Raw genomic sequence first — 16,698 nt, forward strand, 5'->3', positions numbered from 1 at the left:
TTACACATATTACTAAATTGTTCTCAGCAAGGGTACCAAGACCAAATTCACTGAGGAAAGGACAGTCTTCAACAAATGGCGCTGAGAAACCCGGATATTCGCATGTAAAACAATGAAGTTGGACCCTTACCTTACACCACCTGCAGACATGAACTCAAAATAGATCAAGGACATGAAATCGTAAAACTCCTAGAAGAAAACATTAGAACTCATGACATTGAGTTTGGCAGTGATTCTTGCATATGACACCAAAGTTCAGGCAATAAAAGAAAAAATAGATAAATTGGACTCATCAAGATGAAAACGTGTTGTGAACCAAGCATACAATCAACAGAGTGAAAAGCATACAATCCCACTGAATGGGACCCCTTGACCTCTGTGCCAAGTACATTATCCACCCAGATACATTATTAATATTTTTAGTGTGTCCAATTCTAAGTAGTCCCCTGGGGAGGCAAAACTCTGACTCCAGGGGTGCTGCCCAGTTGAGAACGTGTTTTGGAGCACTCTACTTTCACCTGCTGTCCGAGGCTTGGAGTGTTGTTTTGCTGCCCTCCATGGTAGCAGATTCTCAGGGTTGGAACTGAAGTTTGGAAATGGCCCCAAGTGGTTCAGAGCCAAGTCTGGTAGATGTTCATTTTGACTAGAGAATAAGTGACATAATTTATTTATTTGTTTTCTGCTTCATTTCACCACGGGACTGAGGCATTGGACTGGTCCGAACGGCAATTTCCTTATGTGGTCTGGAGACGGTTCACAGAGAGGACTCCCAACAATGTTCTGTCCTCCCTAGTATTGTGGAAATGGGTGCACCCTCTCCTACAAGAGATTGGTCAGGAATGCTTTGGCTACAAGTGAGAGAAGCCAGCACCAAGTGCCTTAAGTGGGGGGGGGGGGGAGGAAAAGTTTATTGGCCCCAAAGTCAGGAAGGACATGGGGTGAGGGGAGCTCGCAAAATCAAGGGTAGGGCTGCAGAACGAGGTCCCCCCCACCCCAGTAGCTGGAATTGAGGATCTCCTGCCCTGCATTCTCTCCAGGTGTCTCTGCTTCTCCTTGTATGTTGACTTCCCTTTCCTCCTAGCTCAGGAATTCCCCCACGGGGAAAGAAACATAGTTGCCGCAGGCTCTAGCTGTTTCATCTATAAATTCCAGGGAAGGTCTCTGATTGGCCTTTCTCAGGTCCAGGTCACCCCTGAGCCAATCCCTGCAGCCAGAGGGATACAGTTGTTAAGACTGGCTGGGAACTGGGTCATCTGTCCACCCATTGTGTGTATTCTGTGTGTGTAGCCTTTGTAACCAAAATAAGGGAGCGGGAAAGAAAGCTTGCAGGCTACTTGGGACTACAACAAGGATGCTTGTTGCCTGGAATATGCTAAGGATCCACATGGTCTCTCAAATTCTCCAGGAGCCTACTATCTAGTTTGGGAGACGAGACACAAAAATAACCAGAACACAACAGCTTGCACTGACTTGAAGCCTGGATAAGAAAATCTGGAACCCCCCACCCACCTCATAGGCCTGCTGCTGCCCCTCGGAACAATTTGTTACTTAAACTGTAACCCCTGGAGGATTTTACTAGTGGTATCTAAATGTTACCAAGCACATTTAGATATGGCCTTAAGAAATACATATACTGACAACAGGTCTTTGGGGAGAAGGACGATATACGACCGTGAAGCTGGGCAGCTGGGGATGCCTGGCTCGCTCAGGGTGGAAGGCTGCCCCTTCCCAGAAGCTGGGAAGCCCGGGATACCTGGCTGGCTCAGGGCGGAAGGCCACCCCTTCACAGAAGCTGGGCAGCCGGGAATGCCCAGCCCCCCCAGGGCGGAAGGCCGCCGGCTTCAGGGAAGTGGAGCACCCGGGAATGCCCGGTCAGCTCAGGGTGGAAAACCGCCTGCTTCCCTTATCCGTTATCGAGCCTTTCTCATCCCCGAATTGCCCGTTGTTAGTTAGATGAGTCCTTTGAATGTGCTTGTTTAACTATAAACCTTACCCCCCTCCTTGCTTGTCTGCAAGACGGGATTAACGTTTGACCTTCATCGATCCTTCTATTGGCTATTGCTTTCTATCTAATAAAAGTGAGTGTGGAGTTGCTCGTGGCAGCAGTCCTTTTCGACTGTTGTCCCCTGCTCCCAGTCTTTTGCAGCTGACTTGTTTGTGCCTAATTCTTCTCTCGTCGCCGACTAGAAGCGGCATAGGCCTGTCTCTTGGATAAAACTTAGATACTTAGTGTGGAAAGGCTTTGAGAAGACACAGCAGTAACAAAGCCCTTTATAGTTCACCTGGCATATTCACATCCATTCCAGGGAGCCAAGCACAGCTCTGGAGTCGGACTGCCTCAGCTTCCTGAGCTGCAAAATGGGAAAGATTACTAGCTTCTGCCTCATAGGGTTGTTGGGGATTGGGGGTGTTCACACTGTGTGGCACACAGTGGGGGCTCAGTGTAAGGGGTTATTTGTGTCTTGTTATATTTTGGGGGGCAGCAGGGAGAGAGAATCTTAAGCAGGCTCCACACCCAGCATGGAGCCCGACACGGGGCTTGATCTCACAGCCCTGGGATCACAATCTGAGCCCAAGTCAAGAGTCAGAGGCTTAATGGACTAAGCTACCCAGGTGCCTCTTCGCATTGTTATTCAAGCCTCTTCAGAGCCTGTAGGGTAGGTATGGCAAGGCTGACCACTTCCACTTGCTAGGGGAGGACACGGAAAAGTGAAGGTCTTGTCTGCTAGTAACTGGGCCTCTTGGTGACGGCAGAGCTGGGGTAGGACCTGCGCTGTATTCCAGAAGCTGGCATTCCAGAAGGGTCAGGTCTAAGGGAGGCCTGCAGTGTGCCAGGTGAAGGTGTAGGGAGACAGCCAGTGTTCATGGAGAAGTGGGGATGTCCTCAGGGGTCAGCCAATACCTTGTGCTGAGGAGGAGGAAGGCTATGAAGGTGGGACTCCATTCTGGCGGGGGGCTTGGGGCATTGGGGGGGTGGGAGGTGATAGGGGCTTAGCTCCCCGAACCTGCCTGGGCCATCTGAAACCCACGCCTCCCCAGGTACCCGGCCCCCCACCCCCCAGAGCGCCTCTCCCGTGTGCCTGTTTCCCAGACTGATGCCTTCTTCTCTATAAATACCAGCTCTGGTATGCCGGGCTGGCAGCTGTTGCTGCCAGAGAGATGGCTAGGCTGACACATTGCTCCTGACAAAATACAAACCCCTGGTGTGTGTGGGTGTGGGTGATGGGAGTAGGGGGGTGAATCAGAGAAGCGTGGGGGTGGGCACAAGGGGGCAGAAGCTGGGTAAAGTTGGCGTGTGGGGGTGACTGTGCATAGTAACTGGAAACTGAGAGGCTCCCGGGCTCTTTCTGGAAATCACCCTGTTGTTTATAAACTTGAGGCTTTGCCCTACCCTGAAGAGGGGGAGGAAAAGAGCTTACACTAGCCCAGAGGGAAACTGAGGCTCAGGGTTAGAATCTTGGTGCCAGTGGACATACCTGAGGAGGCGCCTCTGGCCAGGACTGCTCTCTGACCCCTCACGCCCCTCCGGGCTACTCCTCCACCCTCCCTGCTTGCTTAGAGACTCTCTTGCTCCATGCCTGGCTGGTGGGTGCCTGTCTTTCCTGAGTCCTCCCAAACCTCTGTCACTTCTAGAGAATCCTTAGGGAGGAAAAAAAGTACTTTGGAGGCTTTCTGGGGACTAGGCCTTGTTCCTCCAGGAAATTTCACAAAGTGTCCCCTCCAAACGAAAGGGACACTGTCAAACCAAGGGGAAACCTCTGTTCCATTCTCTCCCCTGATTATCCCCCAGGGCGAGGCAGGCACCCAAGGGCAGAAAGAGGCTGCCTAGGGCTTCCAGACAGGCTTGCTTCCTCGGTGAAAGGGTTGGCAAGCCTGCCCATCTTCTGCCCTCCTAGGCCCTCCAGCCTGTCCCACACCTCTTGCGGGCCCCTTCCCACCCGCAAAGGGGCGCAGGCCTCTTGCGGGGGAGCTGGCCTCCCCGCCCCCACGCCAGCGGCCGCCCTTCCTGGCAGGACAGCGGGATCCTGCAGCTGTCAGGGGAGGGGCGGCGGGGGCTGATGTCAGGAGGGATACAAATAGTGCAGACGGCTAAGGGGCCCTGTCTCCCCTCGACGCATCCACTCTCCAGTCGGCCGCCTCCCGCAGCCACTTCCTCCGTGCCGCCCAGCCTCGCCCGCACGCCGCCACCATGAGCCAGGCCTACTCGTCCAGCCAGCGCGTGTCCTCCTACCGCCGCACCTTCGGCGGGGCCGGGGGCTTCCCGCTCGTCTCCCCGCTGGGCTCACCGGTGTTCCCGCGCGCGGGCTTCGGCACCAAGGGCTCCTCGAGCTCGATGATGTCCCGCGTGTACCAGGTGTCGCGCACGTCGGGCGGGGCAGGGGGTCTGGGGGCGCTGCGAGCCAGCCGGCTGGGGTCGGCCCGCGCGCCCTCCTCCTACGGCGCGGGCGAGCTGCTGGACTTCTCGCTGGCCGACGCGGTGAACCAGGAGTTCCTGACCACGCGCACCAACGAGAAGGTAGAGCTGCAGGAGCTCAATGACCGCTTCGCCAACTACATCGAGAAAGTGCGCTTCCTGGAGCAGCAGAACGCAGCGCTCGCCGCCGAGGTGAACCGACTCAAGGGGCGCGAGCCAACCCGGGTTGCCGAGATCTACGAGGAGGAGCTGCGCGAGCTGCGGCGCCAGGTGGAGGTGCTCACCAACCAGCGCGCCCGCGTGGACGTAGAGCGTGACAACCTGTTGGACGACCTGCAGCGGCTCAAGGCCAAGTGAGGACCTGGCGCTCCCGGAACCCCCTTTCCGCGGGCTGGGAGCGGGATGAGGCCTGGGGGCTGGGGGGCAGCTGTCAGCACCTGTCTCCCCCCCCTCACCCCATCCTGCGCACTGGGGACCCTCTCCCACCCCCCTGCGGGGAGAGAGTCATCTACTGGTGTTCCCCCGAGGAGAGATGGACTCCGGGGTCTCTCCTTCGTGTTCTTACTCTGCAAAGCAGTTTTCTTAGGGACATCATAGGGTGCAAATGGAAAACCTGAGGCCTGTGGACAGCCCCTTAAAAGCGTCTTAAGATGTCAGGGTGGTGTCCATGGGGGACTGGCAGATGAGCAGAGGGAGGGGGCCCGGGTACAGTCAGAGGGAGAGGGGGTTTGATAGGAGACAAGGATAATCTGGGGCAAGCTGGGAAGGGCAAAGGGTGGGGAATCTAAGTGGTAGCTCTCAGCTCATCTGTGATCTGACTACCCCACACCCCGGGGTGGGGGGAGGTGGATAGAGAGCAGATCTCAGTCCCTAGGCTGGGCTGAGGCTGTGCCATTTCACTAAGGGAACGGATAAGCTGGAGGAAAGGGGAGGGAGCAAGCCGCAGGCTCCTGAAAGCTTCCAGAGCCTGATAGCGGGCTCCACCAGGCTTCCAATAGGAAAAGGCAACAAGAATAGAGCAAGTACTCCTGGGTCCTGCTTCTGACAGCAGGAGTGAGCGGAATCAATGTCCTACCACCCTGGTCGCAAACAATAATTGAGCACCTATGTTGGCCAGACTGGGACTGAGAACCAGGAACGTGGAGGTGGATAGAATAGACAGAGTCGCTAATCCCAGGGAGGTCACAGTCTGGTTGGGGACATAGACTTCCGGGGTGTGACTCTGGGGAAGAAATTGGGCCACTTCCTGTCCCCTCCCGGGGTGGGCAGGGCCTCTCGTGTCTACCCTGGAGCTAGGCCTCCTCTGGGTGGCCTGAGCCCCACTCGCTGGGCAGCCCCCACCAGGCCTATCCCCACGGCTGGTTTTATCCTCACCAACCGTCTCTTTTCTGTCTGTCTGTCTGTTCTGGCCAGGCTGCAAGAAGAGATTCAGTTGAGAGAAGAAGCAGAGAACAATTTGGCTGCCTTCAGAGCGGTGAGCCCTCTTTGGTCCCCCAGCAGCTTTACCCCCTCTGACCCCAGGGGCCCCTGGTCTCCCTCTGCCCTGCCTGGGCTCTTAGTGACCCTCTCCCTCTCGCTTGACCACTCCCAGGACGTGGATGCGGCTACTCTCGCTCGGATTGACCTAGAGCGCAGGATTGAATCTCTCAATGAGGAAATCGTGTTCCTCAAGAAAGTGCATGAAGAGGTATGCCTTCAGCCCTCCTCCTCAAGGTCCTTAGACTCTAGTAGGAGTAGCTGGAAAGGAGGAGGGGCAGTGCAAGGCTGGGGAAAAGGGGAGGGGGTGTGAGGGTGCCGTGTGGGTAGGGCCTGGCAGAGCCCTGAAGCCCAGCTATGCCCTACAGGAGATCCGAGAGCTACAGGCCCAGCTTCAGGAACAGCAGGTCCAGGTGGAGATGGACATGTCCAAGCCAGACCTCACCGCTGCGCTCAGGGACATCCGGGCTCAGTATGAGACCATCGCGGCCAAGAACATCTCAGAAGCTGAGGAATGGTACAAGTCAAAGGTGGGTAACCTGGCTCGAGGGCTCTGGCCCCTCCGTTCCCCTTTGTCTTTATCTGGAGGTGCTTCCTGTGGCTCTCTCCGTGGGGAGGAGAGTGAGCCAGGGTCTCCAGGCTCCCTTACCATCCCTGCCCTGCGTCCTGCAGCCTCCTCATCTCCGTCCCACTCCCTGCCCGCAGGTGTCCGACCTGACCCAGGCAGCCAACAAGAACAATGACGCACTGCGCCAGGCCAAGCAGGAGATGATGGAGTATCGACACCAGATCCAGTCCTACACCTGCGAGATTGACGCCCTCAAGGGCACCGTGAGTGCCTGCCCACCTCGCCCCACCCAGTCCTTCCAGCCTGCCGCTCCCACTCGCAATCTGAGACTCTCTCTCTGGGCCTCTATCTCCTCAAACCTCCCACAGGGGTGAAAACAGACAGGTGGCTTCTCAGTTGAACTCTCAGGAGTCGGGGGGCTTCTAGGTGAGGGTGGAGAGGAAGGACACGGATGCTTCCTTTTATGACTTCTATTCTCTGGGTCTCCCCAGAAGACTTCACTTGAGTTTAGGATTCCCTAGCTCAGAAGAGCGTGCCAACTCCCGGACCTGACCATGTGGGGTTGCACCCCAGCTCCAAGGCTGTGTCTGTCCCCGTCCTGAGCCCCTACCCTGGTGCCCACCCCTCCATGACTCTCCTTACCTGGGTGTCCCTCTCCTGCAGAACGATTCGCTGATGAGGCAGATGCGAGAGATGGAAGACCGCTTTGCCAGCGAGGCCAGCGGCTACCAGGACAACATCGCGCGTCTGGAGGAAGAGATCCGGCACCTCAAGGATGAGATGGCCCGTCATCTGCGAGAGTACCAGGACCTGCTCAATGTCAAGATGGCCCTGGATGTGGAGATTGCCACCTACCGGAAGCTGCTGGAGGGCGAGGAAAGCCGGTGAGGGGCTGGCGCTGGGATTCTGGGGAGTGCCGAGGGGTGCATTCCTGCACCCCCACCCCATACCCTTGGGGTTGGGGAGAGGCTCAGGATCACCAGCGAGATCTGGAAACAATTTTATACAGGAGGCCACCACACCACTAATTGCAGAGAATTAACCAAGGCCACCTGGGTAAAAAGTGACTTAATTAATAGCTTTTATAAAAAGAGAAATAGAAGTATTCCCTCATCCACCTTCAGAATTAAGAGCCAGAAGCATAAAACCATGTTCAGCAACCAGTAATAAAATATTACTGCCAGTCAAGGGAGAGATGAGAGCAGAGTGGGGAATGATGAGCAAGGAGAGGGAGGGGGCTGAGAGACAAAGAGAGAGCCTGAGACACAGGTTAAGAAGGAGAGGGCAGACTTGTGCCAGAGGGCGCATGCGTGCGTGTGCGCACGCACACACACACACACACACACACACACACACACACGCTTTTAGGAAAAGATAGCATGACATGCTCAGAGCAACTTACTTCTAGACACCAAAAATGACATATGACTAAAAGGCAATGCGAGGCAACTTTTCTGGGGCGTTAGAAATGTTCTGTATCTCAATTTAGACTAGTAGTTCTGTTGATGTAGACGCTGATCAAAACTCATTGCAGAGGCACCTGGGTGGCTCAGTGATTAAAGCCTCTGGCTTCGGCTCAGGTCATGATCCCAGGGTCCTGGGATGGAGCCTCACTTCGGGCTCTCTGCTCAGCAGGGAGCCTGCCTCCTCCTCCTCTCTCTCTCTCTGCCTGCCTCTCTGCCTTCTTGTGATCTGTCTGTCAAAAAAATAAAAATCTTTAAAAAACAAAAAAAAAACTCATTGCAAAATTGCAGACTAAGATCTGTGTATTTCACTGTAGGTAAACCTAATCAGTTTAACACAGGTCAATTACTCAAAAAAATGACGCTTATGGATACTCATAAAAACGATGATGTCTAAAGTTTAAAACAATCAGCAGACATGCTTAAATACAGACTTGCACACAGAGAGAGATCAGAGTTCATAGAATTACATCTACACGTAATGACCTTTCAAAGCAGCTGGAGATGTGTTGCATTTCCCCCGCACTAGGCATAAACGGGGCTGGCATTTACCCTGGAACTCGCCCTTCTGTGGGTGGGCCAGCAGTTCCCAGCCTGGTGGGCATGCACAATGGCTGTGGCCTACAACTGCTATCCGTATACCCTGAATTACCTGAGGAAGGAGATCCTGCTGACCTAGAGAGGGCAGGGGTGTTGGGAGTATGGATGTCAGGCCAGCAGTTCAGAGATGGAAAGGGACAGTCCTGGGAGAGCTGGAGTTGCCCTTTGACCCCATGCTCTTAGCCACGTGAAAGGTCAGTGGGACAGGGACAGTTGACAGTGGCCTTTGTTGAGGACCAGGGCAAGCTTTGATGCGTGGTCATAGGGAGATATAGAGAGCCCTAACCCTTTGGCGGCTTGATCTCTCCCCTTTCAGGATCAACCTCCCCATCCAGACCTTCTCGGCTCTCAACTTCCGAGGTGAGTGCATGTTGGCAGGTGGACACTGGAATGGCAGGGGGCAGGAGTCCAGCCTGGGCACTGCCCAAGGCCAGCCTGGGAGGGGGAATGGAACCAGGGGGATGGAGCTGGGGTCTGGGACAGAGAAAGGGAGCAACTGCAGGTGGTTGGAGAAGTTTAGGTAGAGGCACCTTCTAACAGAGCCTTTTAAATATTCCATGGTATTATACTGTATTGAGCATGTCCCCAGCACCTTCTGGGAGTCTCGGACATCGGCAAACAGCTTCGATTCCCAATATACCCAAACTCTGAAGGTACCAGGGCAGGCCTCGGGGGTCTGGCAGCAGAAGCATCTAGAACCATACACCCTGGACTACAAGGCGCCCCCCCCACCAGCCATTGTCTGTTTGGCAAATTGCCAAGCACCCCCCTGCACCCCACCCCACCCCACCTCCCACCAGCTGCTTGCTGAACACCTCCAGTTTGCTGGAGCAAGATGTTGGACACAGGCTTTAAAAGAAAAAAAAAAGAAGCCAAACCTTAGCAAAGCCAGACAATTAAAAGAAGGAGCTCCAGGGGCATTCTGCCATTCTGACATTAGTAATATGCAGATTGAGTGGCTTTCCAATCCTAGAGAACAGAAAAACACACTATAATGAAACATTAGGAAAGCAAATCGGACTCCTTGGCTTGGCAGTGTCGCCTTTCCTAGATCAAACCTTTTTTGTCTTCAGTGTTCGTTCCCGTCGGGAAAATTACATGCTGTGCCCCACCAAGTTATGACATTCGTCACAGGCTAGCGGCTCGCTAAGGAAATTCAAACTCATAATACCCAGGACCTAAATTTGACCCGCCCTAGAAAACTCAGAACCTCTTTTTTTTTTTTTTTTCCAGTAGTTTATGCAGACACCCAAGTGTGAGCCTTGCAATTGAAACTGCTTAATGCTTTTTCAAATCAGTGGCTCTGTCGCCAAGATAGCACATCGTGGCTGGTGTTTCGCGGCAAAGAAACTGAGGCATAGAGAGGCAAGGGACTGGCCGCCAGCACAATGAATCCATAACCGACTCCTGTCTGTCTCTCTTTCATTAAGACACAGTTTACTCATCTGGTCTCTCTCTCTCTTTAAGATCTATTTATTTATGAGAGAGAGAGAGAGGGCAGGGGGCAGAGGGAGAGAGTCTTAAGCAGACTCTGCGTCAAGCATGGAGCCCGATGTGGGGCTGGATCTCAAAACCCTGAGATCACAACCTAGGCAAATCTAAGAGTCCGAAGCTTAACCAACTGCACCCCCCTCCAAGGCACCCCTCATCTGGACTCTTAAAGAGGGGCTGGGTACCATGAGGCCCTTCAAAAGAGTATCTTGGGACTGGGTTTGGGGTTCTGTCAGGATACAAGTTCACACAAGGCTGTGCTGGAGCCCAGCGGTGGAGGACGAGTGAGGGCTTGTGTGAGGAGTGGGAATGTTGGATGGCCTGGGGCCTCAGGGGTCCTCCACTCTCCTGAATCAGCGTCTCTTGGCTCCTGAGCCTGTCTCAGCGTGGGACTGGCCCCGGAATCTGTAGAGCTCAAGGACAGGCTATAAAGTCTTGCTGAAAAAGTCATAGACCCATCTTGAGGGGGTAGGAGTGTTTGGGGCTCCACCCCATGGGACGAGAGAGGGACTCCCAGTCCCTGGAGTGGCCCAGGCCTGGACTTGGTCAGGCTGAGTGTGTGGATGGGTCTGTTACAGAAACAAGCCCGGAGCAAAGGGGTTCTGAGGTCCACACCAAGAAGACGGTGATGATCAAGACCATCGAGACCCGGGATGGGGAGGTGAGCCATCTGCCTGCTTCCCTTAGCCTGGTGGGGGCTCTGGGGTATGTCTGTGAGGTGGTCAGCCAGGTGCCTTCCACCAGCTGTGCTGGTTCAAGGCCCTGCCTGGAGGGAAAGGGGGTCCTGCTACATAGGAGTCGGGGGAGGACCCAGGGCTGGGGCCCCATTCTCCTGTTGGCGCTGGTTTGGACTGGGCTTCTCTCCCTCCCCAGGTTGTCAGCGAGGCCACACAGCAACAACACGAAGTGCTTTAAAGCCAGAGACCCTTCTGCCCCCCGAGACCATCCTGGCCCCTGTCCTCACTGCCTCCTAAAGCCAGCCTCCTTCCATCCCAGGGCACCACACCCAGCCACAATGCTCCCCTCACAGCCTCTGACACTGGCTCCCCCACCACCACACATGGTCCCCCCCCAGGGGACATGGCCCCCCCCCTGCCCAGGCACAGGCAGCCCCAGCCGTGTGAGTCCTGGATGTTGGAAATGTGTGAGCCTGGCTCCTAGCTGCCTTCCGCGCATACTGGACAGGACCAACGTGGAACCAGAGCAGACCGGTCCCCTCCCACTTCTGGGACGTCAGGCCCTAGCCTCTACCTTTGGAGAGGGCCCCAGAGCAGGGCGTTGGGACCTCACAGGACCAAGGATGGAGCCTGGAGACCTCCCCACTCCCTACTCCCTAGCCTGGGGCAGAGAGAAAGGGCAGCCTCCCCAGCAAGCCTGGCAGGTGACTGGAGGACTAGCCCCTGTGGGAATGGGGGCTTGACACGGACCCCGTGGCCCCTTCCTTTCCCAGGGTGGGCTTAGAAAGCAGGGGCTGCAAGAGGGAACCCCCGAAGGTGCCATTTGTGGGAGCAGGAGATTCAGAAGGAGAGAAGGTGGGCGAGATGCTGGAGAGGAGAAGTGAGGAGAGAGGCAGAGAGCGGTCTCAGGCAGGGGAAGGGGTGCCCCCCTCTGTGCCCACCCCTCCCCTGCAGCAGGGGCCTCTGGACAGAAACAATAAAAAGAGAAGTACTAGCCTAGCACGTCCCTGGCTGTTTGACTGCCTGGTCGCCTCTGGGGGCCCCCAGGGCCCTGCTGCCCCACCCCTTGGGATGGATGCTGCCTTCCTGCCGCCTCAGGCCTGTCACCCCTGCTGTTCCCAGAAACTCCCAGCCTTGCTGTGTGTGTATGTGGCCTAGGATTGGAGGGTAGTTGGGCAGGGGGCTTTCGTTAGGGAGCCTTGAATACCTCCTGTTAGGCCCCAATTTCTGGAATGCCCCCTTGGGCCCCGTTTGGGCCTTCAGATCATCAGGCTCCAGGGACACCACCTGCTGTTCTTTCTGAAGGGCATCGCCTGGCTCCGAAATAGGGCTCTCCTATTCCCCAAAACAGCTCACAGCCTCTTCCCGTTAAACCTGCCTGAGCACCTTCTGTGGACAAGGACCGATTCAGGAAAAACAACACTGTTAAGAAAAATAGAAAGTTCTATCTTATTTTTGGAGAAGATGAAATTCTCTGAAGATATCATTTCAGTCTATGCTAACCAAGACTTTGAATGCAATGCAATCTCAAGGAAAATACAAAAGGGAAATTTGGGGAGAATTTGGTAAGCATGGGGGAGGGGAGGGGAGGACATACAAAAAAAAAAAAAAAAAAAGGAAATCCTGGAACAAAATATTAACATGGATATGTTAAAGGTTTCTGTGGGGGATGCTTAATGATTCAATATATAGACTTGGGGGCCGTTGGGTAGCCACGGGGGGATGGGAGTGAAGCCTGTCTCTTTTCACTCCTTCTAAAAAATAAATTTCAGATGGATCCAAGATTTAGGAAGCTTGATAGATCCATATAGGCTTCCACCTTCAACTTAGTCCTCACAGATCAAGGAGGTAACTCTTTAAAAGAGAGGGGAAGAGGGTAGAAATCATAAAAATAGTAAATTCAGACAATCTGTAGGAGGGAAAAAAAAAAAAAGAAAGAATCCAAAACCTAATAGAGCTTTAGTCAGTCTTAAGTTCCTTAGTCTGACTTTCCTAACTGGCCTTTTCCAGAAACTTCCAAAGCCTCTCTGGTGTGTCTATTTTTCTCCCTCTCCTTGGATGCCCCCTTTGCTCGGAAATCACCTCTTCCCTCTGGGCTCAGCAGCTCGTCCCTATAAGAAGGCCCCCTTCTCTGTGGTACTCTTCAGCTTGGCCTGGGGAGCATTGCGGACACATCCCGGGTCTCCACCCTCTGCCACTGGCGACCTGTGATCATTTCTTTCCCCCTAGTGCCCTAGTGGGATGAACACTGAAAACCCTAGAAGTACTCCCATCAGCCCACAGTGGAATTCCAAGTGAAATTACAAGTAGCATTGGTTATGTCTTTACCCTGGGATATAGGAGGAGGGACAGTGGGGGGCTTCCCATCCCTGAGCTGGTCTCTCTGTGAAAGAGATGTCTGGGTGAGGCCGGGCTCGGGTGGCGAAGAGGTGGTGTATGTATCTGCGAGTAATTTCAGGAGCCTCTCAGCGATTTCTTCTTTCCCTTGAATGAGTACACTCACTCATCTAACTCATCAAGCCCATAAAGCACAAAGGGGTGCATAGGTCAGGGAAGGTCTTAGAGGCATCCCTACCCTCCAAAAAAGCTGAGGTGCAGACTAGTTACTGAAGTGGAAAGAATCTAGGAATCTTAGACTCTCAGAGTCAGATGGTAAGTCCCCCAGGGAGTGACGTCCGTAACCCAGAAGTCGTCTCCCAGCCTCACCCTAAATCAGCAGTCACCGAGCTGGGCTTCAACGTCTCTGGTCGGAGAACACACTACCTCCTGAGCCCTTGGAGCTGGGGGTAGCTCTGTCTGTCAGAAAGCCTTCCTCCTCGGCACACATCTGTCTCCTGTGACTATTGCCCACTTGTTCAGAGAAGAGAGGAGGCTCAGACCCAGCCTGTGTCTCCGCGGGGAAGCATTCTCTGAGCAGAGCCTTGCCGGGACTAAAAGACCTCTGATGCCGGGTGCCTGGCTGGCTCAGGTGGTAGAGTGTATCTGCCTCTTAATCTTGGGGTTATGAGTTCAGGCCTCACGCTGGGTATAGATAGAGATTACTTAAAATCTTCCAAAAAAAAAAAAAAAAAAAGGGGCGGGGGTGGTGGTGGGGAGATGCCTGAACGGCTCAGCTGGTTAAATGTTTGCTTTCAGCTTGGGTCATGACCCCAGGGTTCTGGGATCCAGTCCCACGTGGGGCTCCTGGCTCAGTGGGGAACCTCCCTCTCGCTCTGCTTATGTTCTCCCTCTCTGGGACGCCTGGGTGGCTCAGTCAGTTAAGCAGCTACTTTCGGCTCAGGTCATGATCCCAGTGTCCTGGGACCGAGTCCCACATCGGGCTCCTTGCTCCGCAGGGAGCCTGCTTCTCCCTCTGCCTCTGCCTACCACTCTGTGTGCCTGTGCTCTCTTTCTCTCTCAATCTAACAAACAAATAAATAAAATCTTAAAAAAAAAAAAAAAACATAAAAAAAAACCCCAAGTAGAAGTTCTCTGGTTCTAAGTCTTCTGCTTTGGCTATCTTCTTGGGAGCTGGACTATGAGGCAGGGACTCTAGGGCAGGGGAACATGGCTCTATGGTGCTCCTCAAAATGGACAAAATAAGCCAAAAAAGATCTGGGTTCCATATGGTCATACATATGCACCCCATCACCTCCGTGGCGAAACCCCTGCCTGTTCTTGGGACACTCACTCTCGCATCCTCTCCTGTAAGATTCCAAACATCACAAGGAAACAAGAGAGCTCATGGAGGCTGACTAGCTTCTCACTGGACCCAGGGGACCCATTCTAGACCAACTCAGTCCCCATGCAAGGGGTGAGGTAGGAAGGATCATGGGAGGCAAATGTGTCCCTAAACCAAGAACTGAGGGCTCAGTGGACACTGTCCTGCTCTCTCTGTCCACTCTTTCCCCTGCCCCCCTGAGCCCTCTCCTCCCACCCACTCACCCCTCCCTCTTCTTCCCCTCACCTGCTTGCCCAGGACACTTAGGCTCAGGTTCAGCACCAGAATGCCAGCTAACCGAGGGGAAGGTTTTCATCGTTTTCCTCATCACCGGTTCCCTGGTGCCGGGGAGAGGGCTCGCTCCATAGAAGGTGCTCATTAAATATTTAAGTACTTGTTCAATGAATACCCACTGAGCACTTTTATTTACTTTTCCCTAAATTAAATATTTACTGGGAAGGCAGATGGCCCCCACTTCATTTCATGGATCCAACGAACATTCCCTGACCTTTCACCATGTGCCAGGCGCGCAGTGCCTCATGTGACCGGCAGCCCAGAGAGGTGAGGGGAACTGCCAAGGTCTCACAGCATTACTTGTGGCCGAGGAGAACCAACCCCAGGCTCCTTGGCCTCTGGAGTCCAGATCTCTTTCCATGACACCATAGGCTTGTGATCTCGAGGCAGGGCTGGCTGGCAGCACACACCCAGCCCGGCGCCAGGTCGCAGGGCACTATGGGGCCCATTCTGAGGGACAGATGAGCCCCTTGCAGCCAGTTGCCCTGGGTGGCAGGCGTGGCCAGAGTCTGAGGGTCACAGCTAGTGTGGGCTCCTCCAGGAGAGGGCACCAGCGATTCACCCGGCCGGTGCCCTCCCTACCCAGGCCCACACAACCCCAGAGCACACATCAGTGGATGCCCCCATTCCAGAAACTCAGCCAGGAGATACACAAGCCATGTTCCTGGCCCTGTGCCAGGCCCTTTTAAATAGTTAATATTCATTTTAATATTTAATATAATAATTTAAAGCCATCACAACAACCTAAGTCAGATCATGTAATTCCTCCGCTCACAATCCTCTCAGATGACTTCCGGTTTTCACATGGAACCAAAGTGCCATGGCCTACAAGATGCTAGGCTTTCCGACCCCTGCTACCCACCTGACCTCATGTTTCTACCCTCCCCACCCCTCCCTCCAGCCCCACTGGTGCCATGGTTTTTGTCGGAGCCTGCCGGGGACATTCCCCGCTCTGCCTGAAGCAGTCCGGTCCAGACATCTGCACCATTTGCTTCCTCGGTCCTTTAAGATGGGCTCAGTCATTCCCAGCGAGGCTCCAGCCATCCTATTAGAAAGTGCAAGCTCTGTCACTCTCCCATCTCCCTTCCCCTGCTCCGTTTTCCCCATAGGGACAGGAATCCTTGTCTGTTTTGCTCACTGCTCTATCTATCCCTACTGCCTAGAACAGTACCGGGCACAAAGGAGGAACTCAAGAATGTTTGTGAAATGAATGAAAACACCCCGAGTCGAGCTACCTCATTTTATAGATGAAGAGACTGAAGCTGAAGGATGCTCAGTGACTCACTCAGGACCACACAGTTCGTGTATTCAACCGACCAGCCCACCAACCAATCAACCAAGCTTTACAGACCACCCACCGCATGCATTCTGAGCAATTTTGTTGAGGTCCAGTGCTAGATGGCTTTGGGTTTTATTAATTCTTTTTTGAGATTTTATGTATTTATTTGACAGACAGAGATCACAAGTAGGCAGAGCAGCAGGCAGAGAGTGAGGAGGAGGCCCCCTGCTGAGCAGAGAGCCCGATGCAGGGCTCAATCCCAGCACCTTGGGATAATGACCTGAGCTGCAGGCAGAAGCCTTAACCCACTGAGCTACCCAGGTGCCCTGGGTTATTGTTTTTTGTTTTTGTTTTTAAGATAGTCTTGGAGAGTCTGAGTGGCTCAGTCCATTGGGTGTCAGACTCTTAGTTTTGGCTCAGGTTATGATCTCAAGGTCCTGGGATGGAGCCCTGCCTCAGGTTCTATGCTCAGCAGAGAGTCTGCTTGAAGATTCTCACTTTTTGGCTCTTCCTGACTCATGCACACACGCGCTCTCTCTGTAAATAAAGAAATAAATCCTTAAAAAAAATTTTAAAAATAAAATAGTCTCTTCCTTTGTTCTTGATGTTCCATCTGCTTGTGAAGCCTTCCCCCGCGTTTTTACCTTTTAGAATCACATTCATGCGTAAGACTTCAGCTTATCCTCAGTGGTTGCCGGGGGTGTGGTCGACCACAAAGGGGATGTTCAGGGAAATA

General features: G+C 53.8%; 1 protein-coding gene across 1 annotated transcript; it reads left to right on the forward strand.

Moving 5' to 3' along the window:
* The first annotated feature begins 3,991 nt into the window (after window positions 1-3,991).
* On the forward strand, window positions 3,992-11,688 carry DES (desmin). Its single transcript, XM_059393540.1, has 9 exons — window positions 3,992-4,767; window positions 5,828-5,888; window positions 6,006-6,101; window positions 6,259-6,420; window positions 6,596-6,721; window positions 7,122-7,342; window positions 8,838-8,881; window positions 10,591-10,673; window positions 10,886-11,688. The coding sequence occupies exons 1-9, from the start codon at window positions 4,190-4,192 to the stop codon at window positions 10,925-10,927; spliced, it is 1,413 nt and encodes a 470-aa protein (XP_059249523.1). The 5' UTR covers window positions 3,992-4,189; the 3' UTR covers window positions 10,928-11,688.
* The last annotated feature ends 5,010 nt before the right edge of the window (window positions 11,689-16,698 follow it).

This window comes from Mustela nigripes, chromosome 3 (genome assembly GCF_022355385.1).
Source record: "Mustela nigripes isolate SB6536 chromosome 3, MUSNIG.SB6536, whole genome shotgun sequence".
NCBI classification, from domain to species: Eukaryota; Metazoa; Chordata; class Mammalia; order Carnivora; family Mustelidae; genus Mustela; species Mustela nigripes.

Coding starts and splice junctions, on each gene's coding strand:
- DES (XM_059393540.1), top strand. CDS start 4,190: ATGAGCCAGGCCTACTCGTCCAGCCAGCGCGTGTCCTCCTACCGCCGC. Junction 6,421..6,595: donor AGGAATGGTACAAGTCAAAG/GTGGGTAACCTG, acceptor CCCTGCCCGCAG/GTGTCCGACCTGACCCAGGC. Junction 6,722..7,121: donor TTGACGCCCTCAAGGGCACC/GTGAGTGCCTGC, acceptor CCTCTCCTGCAG/AACGATTCGCTGATGAGGCA.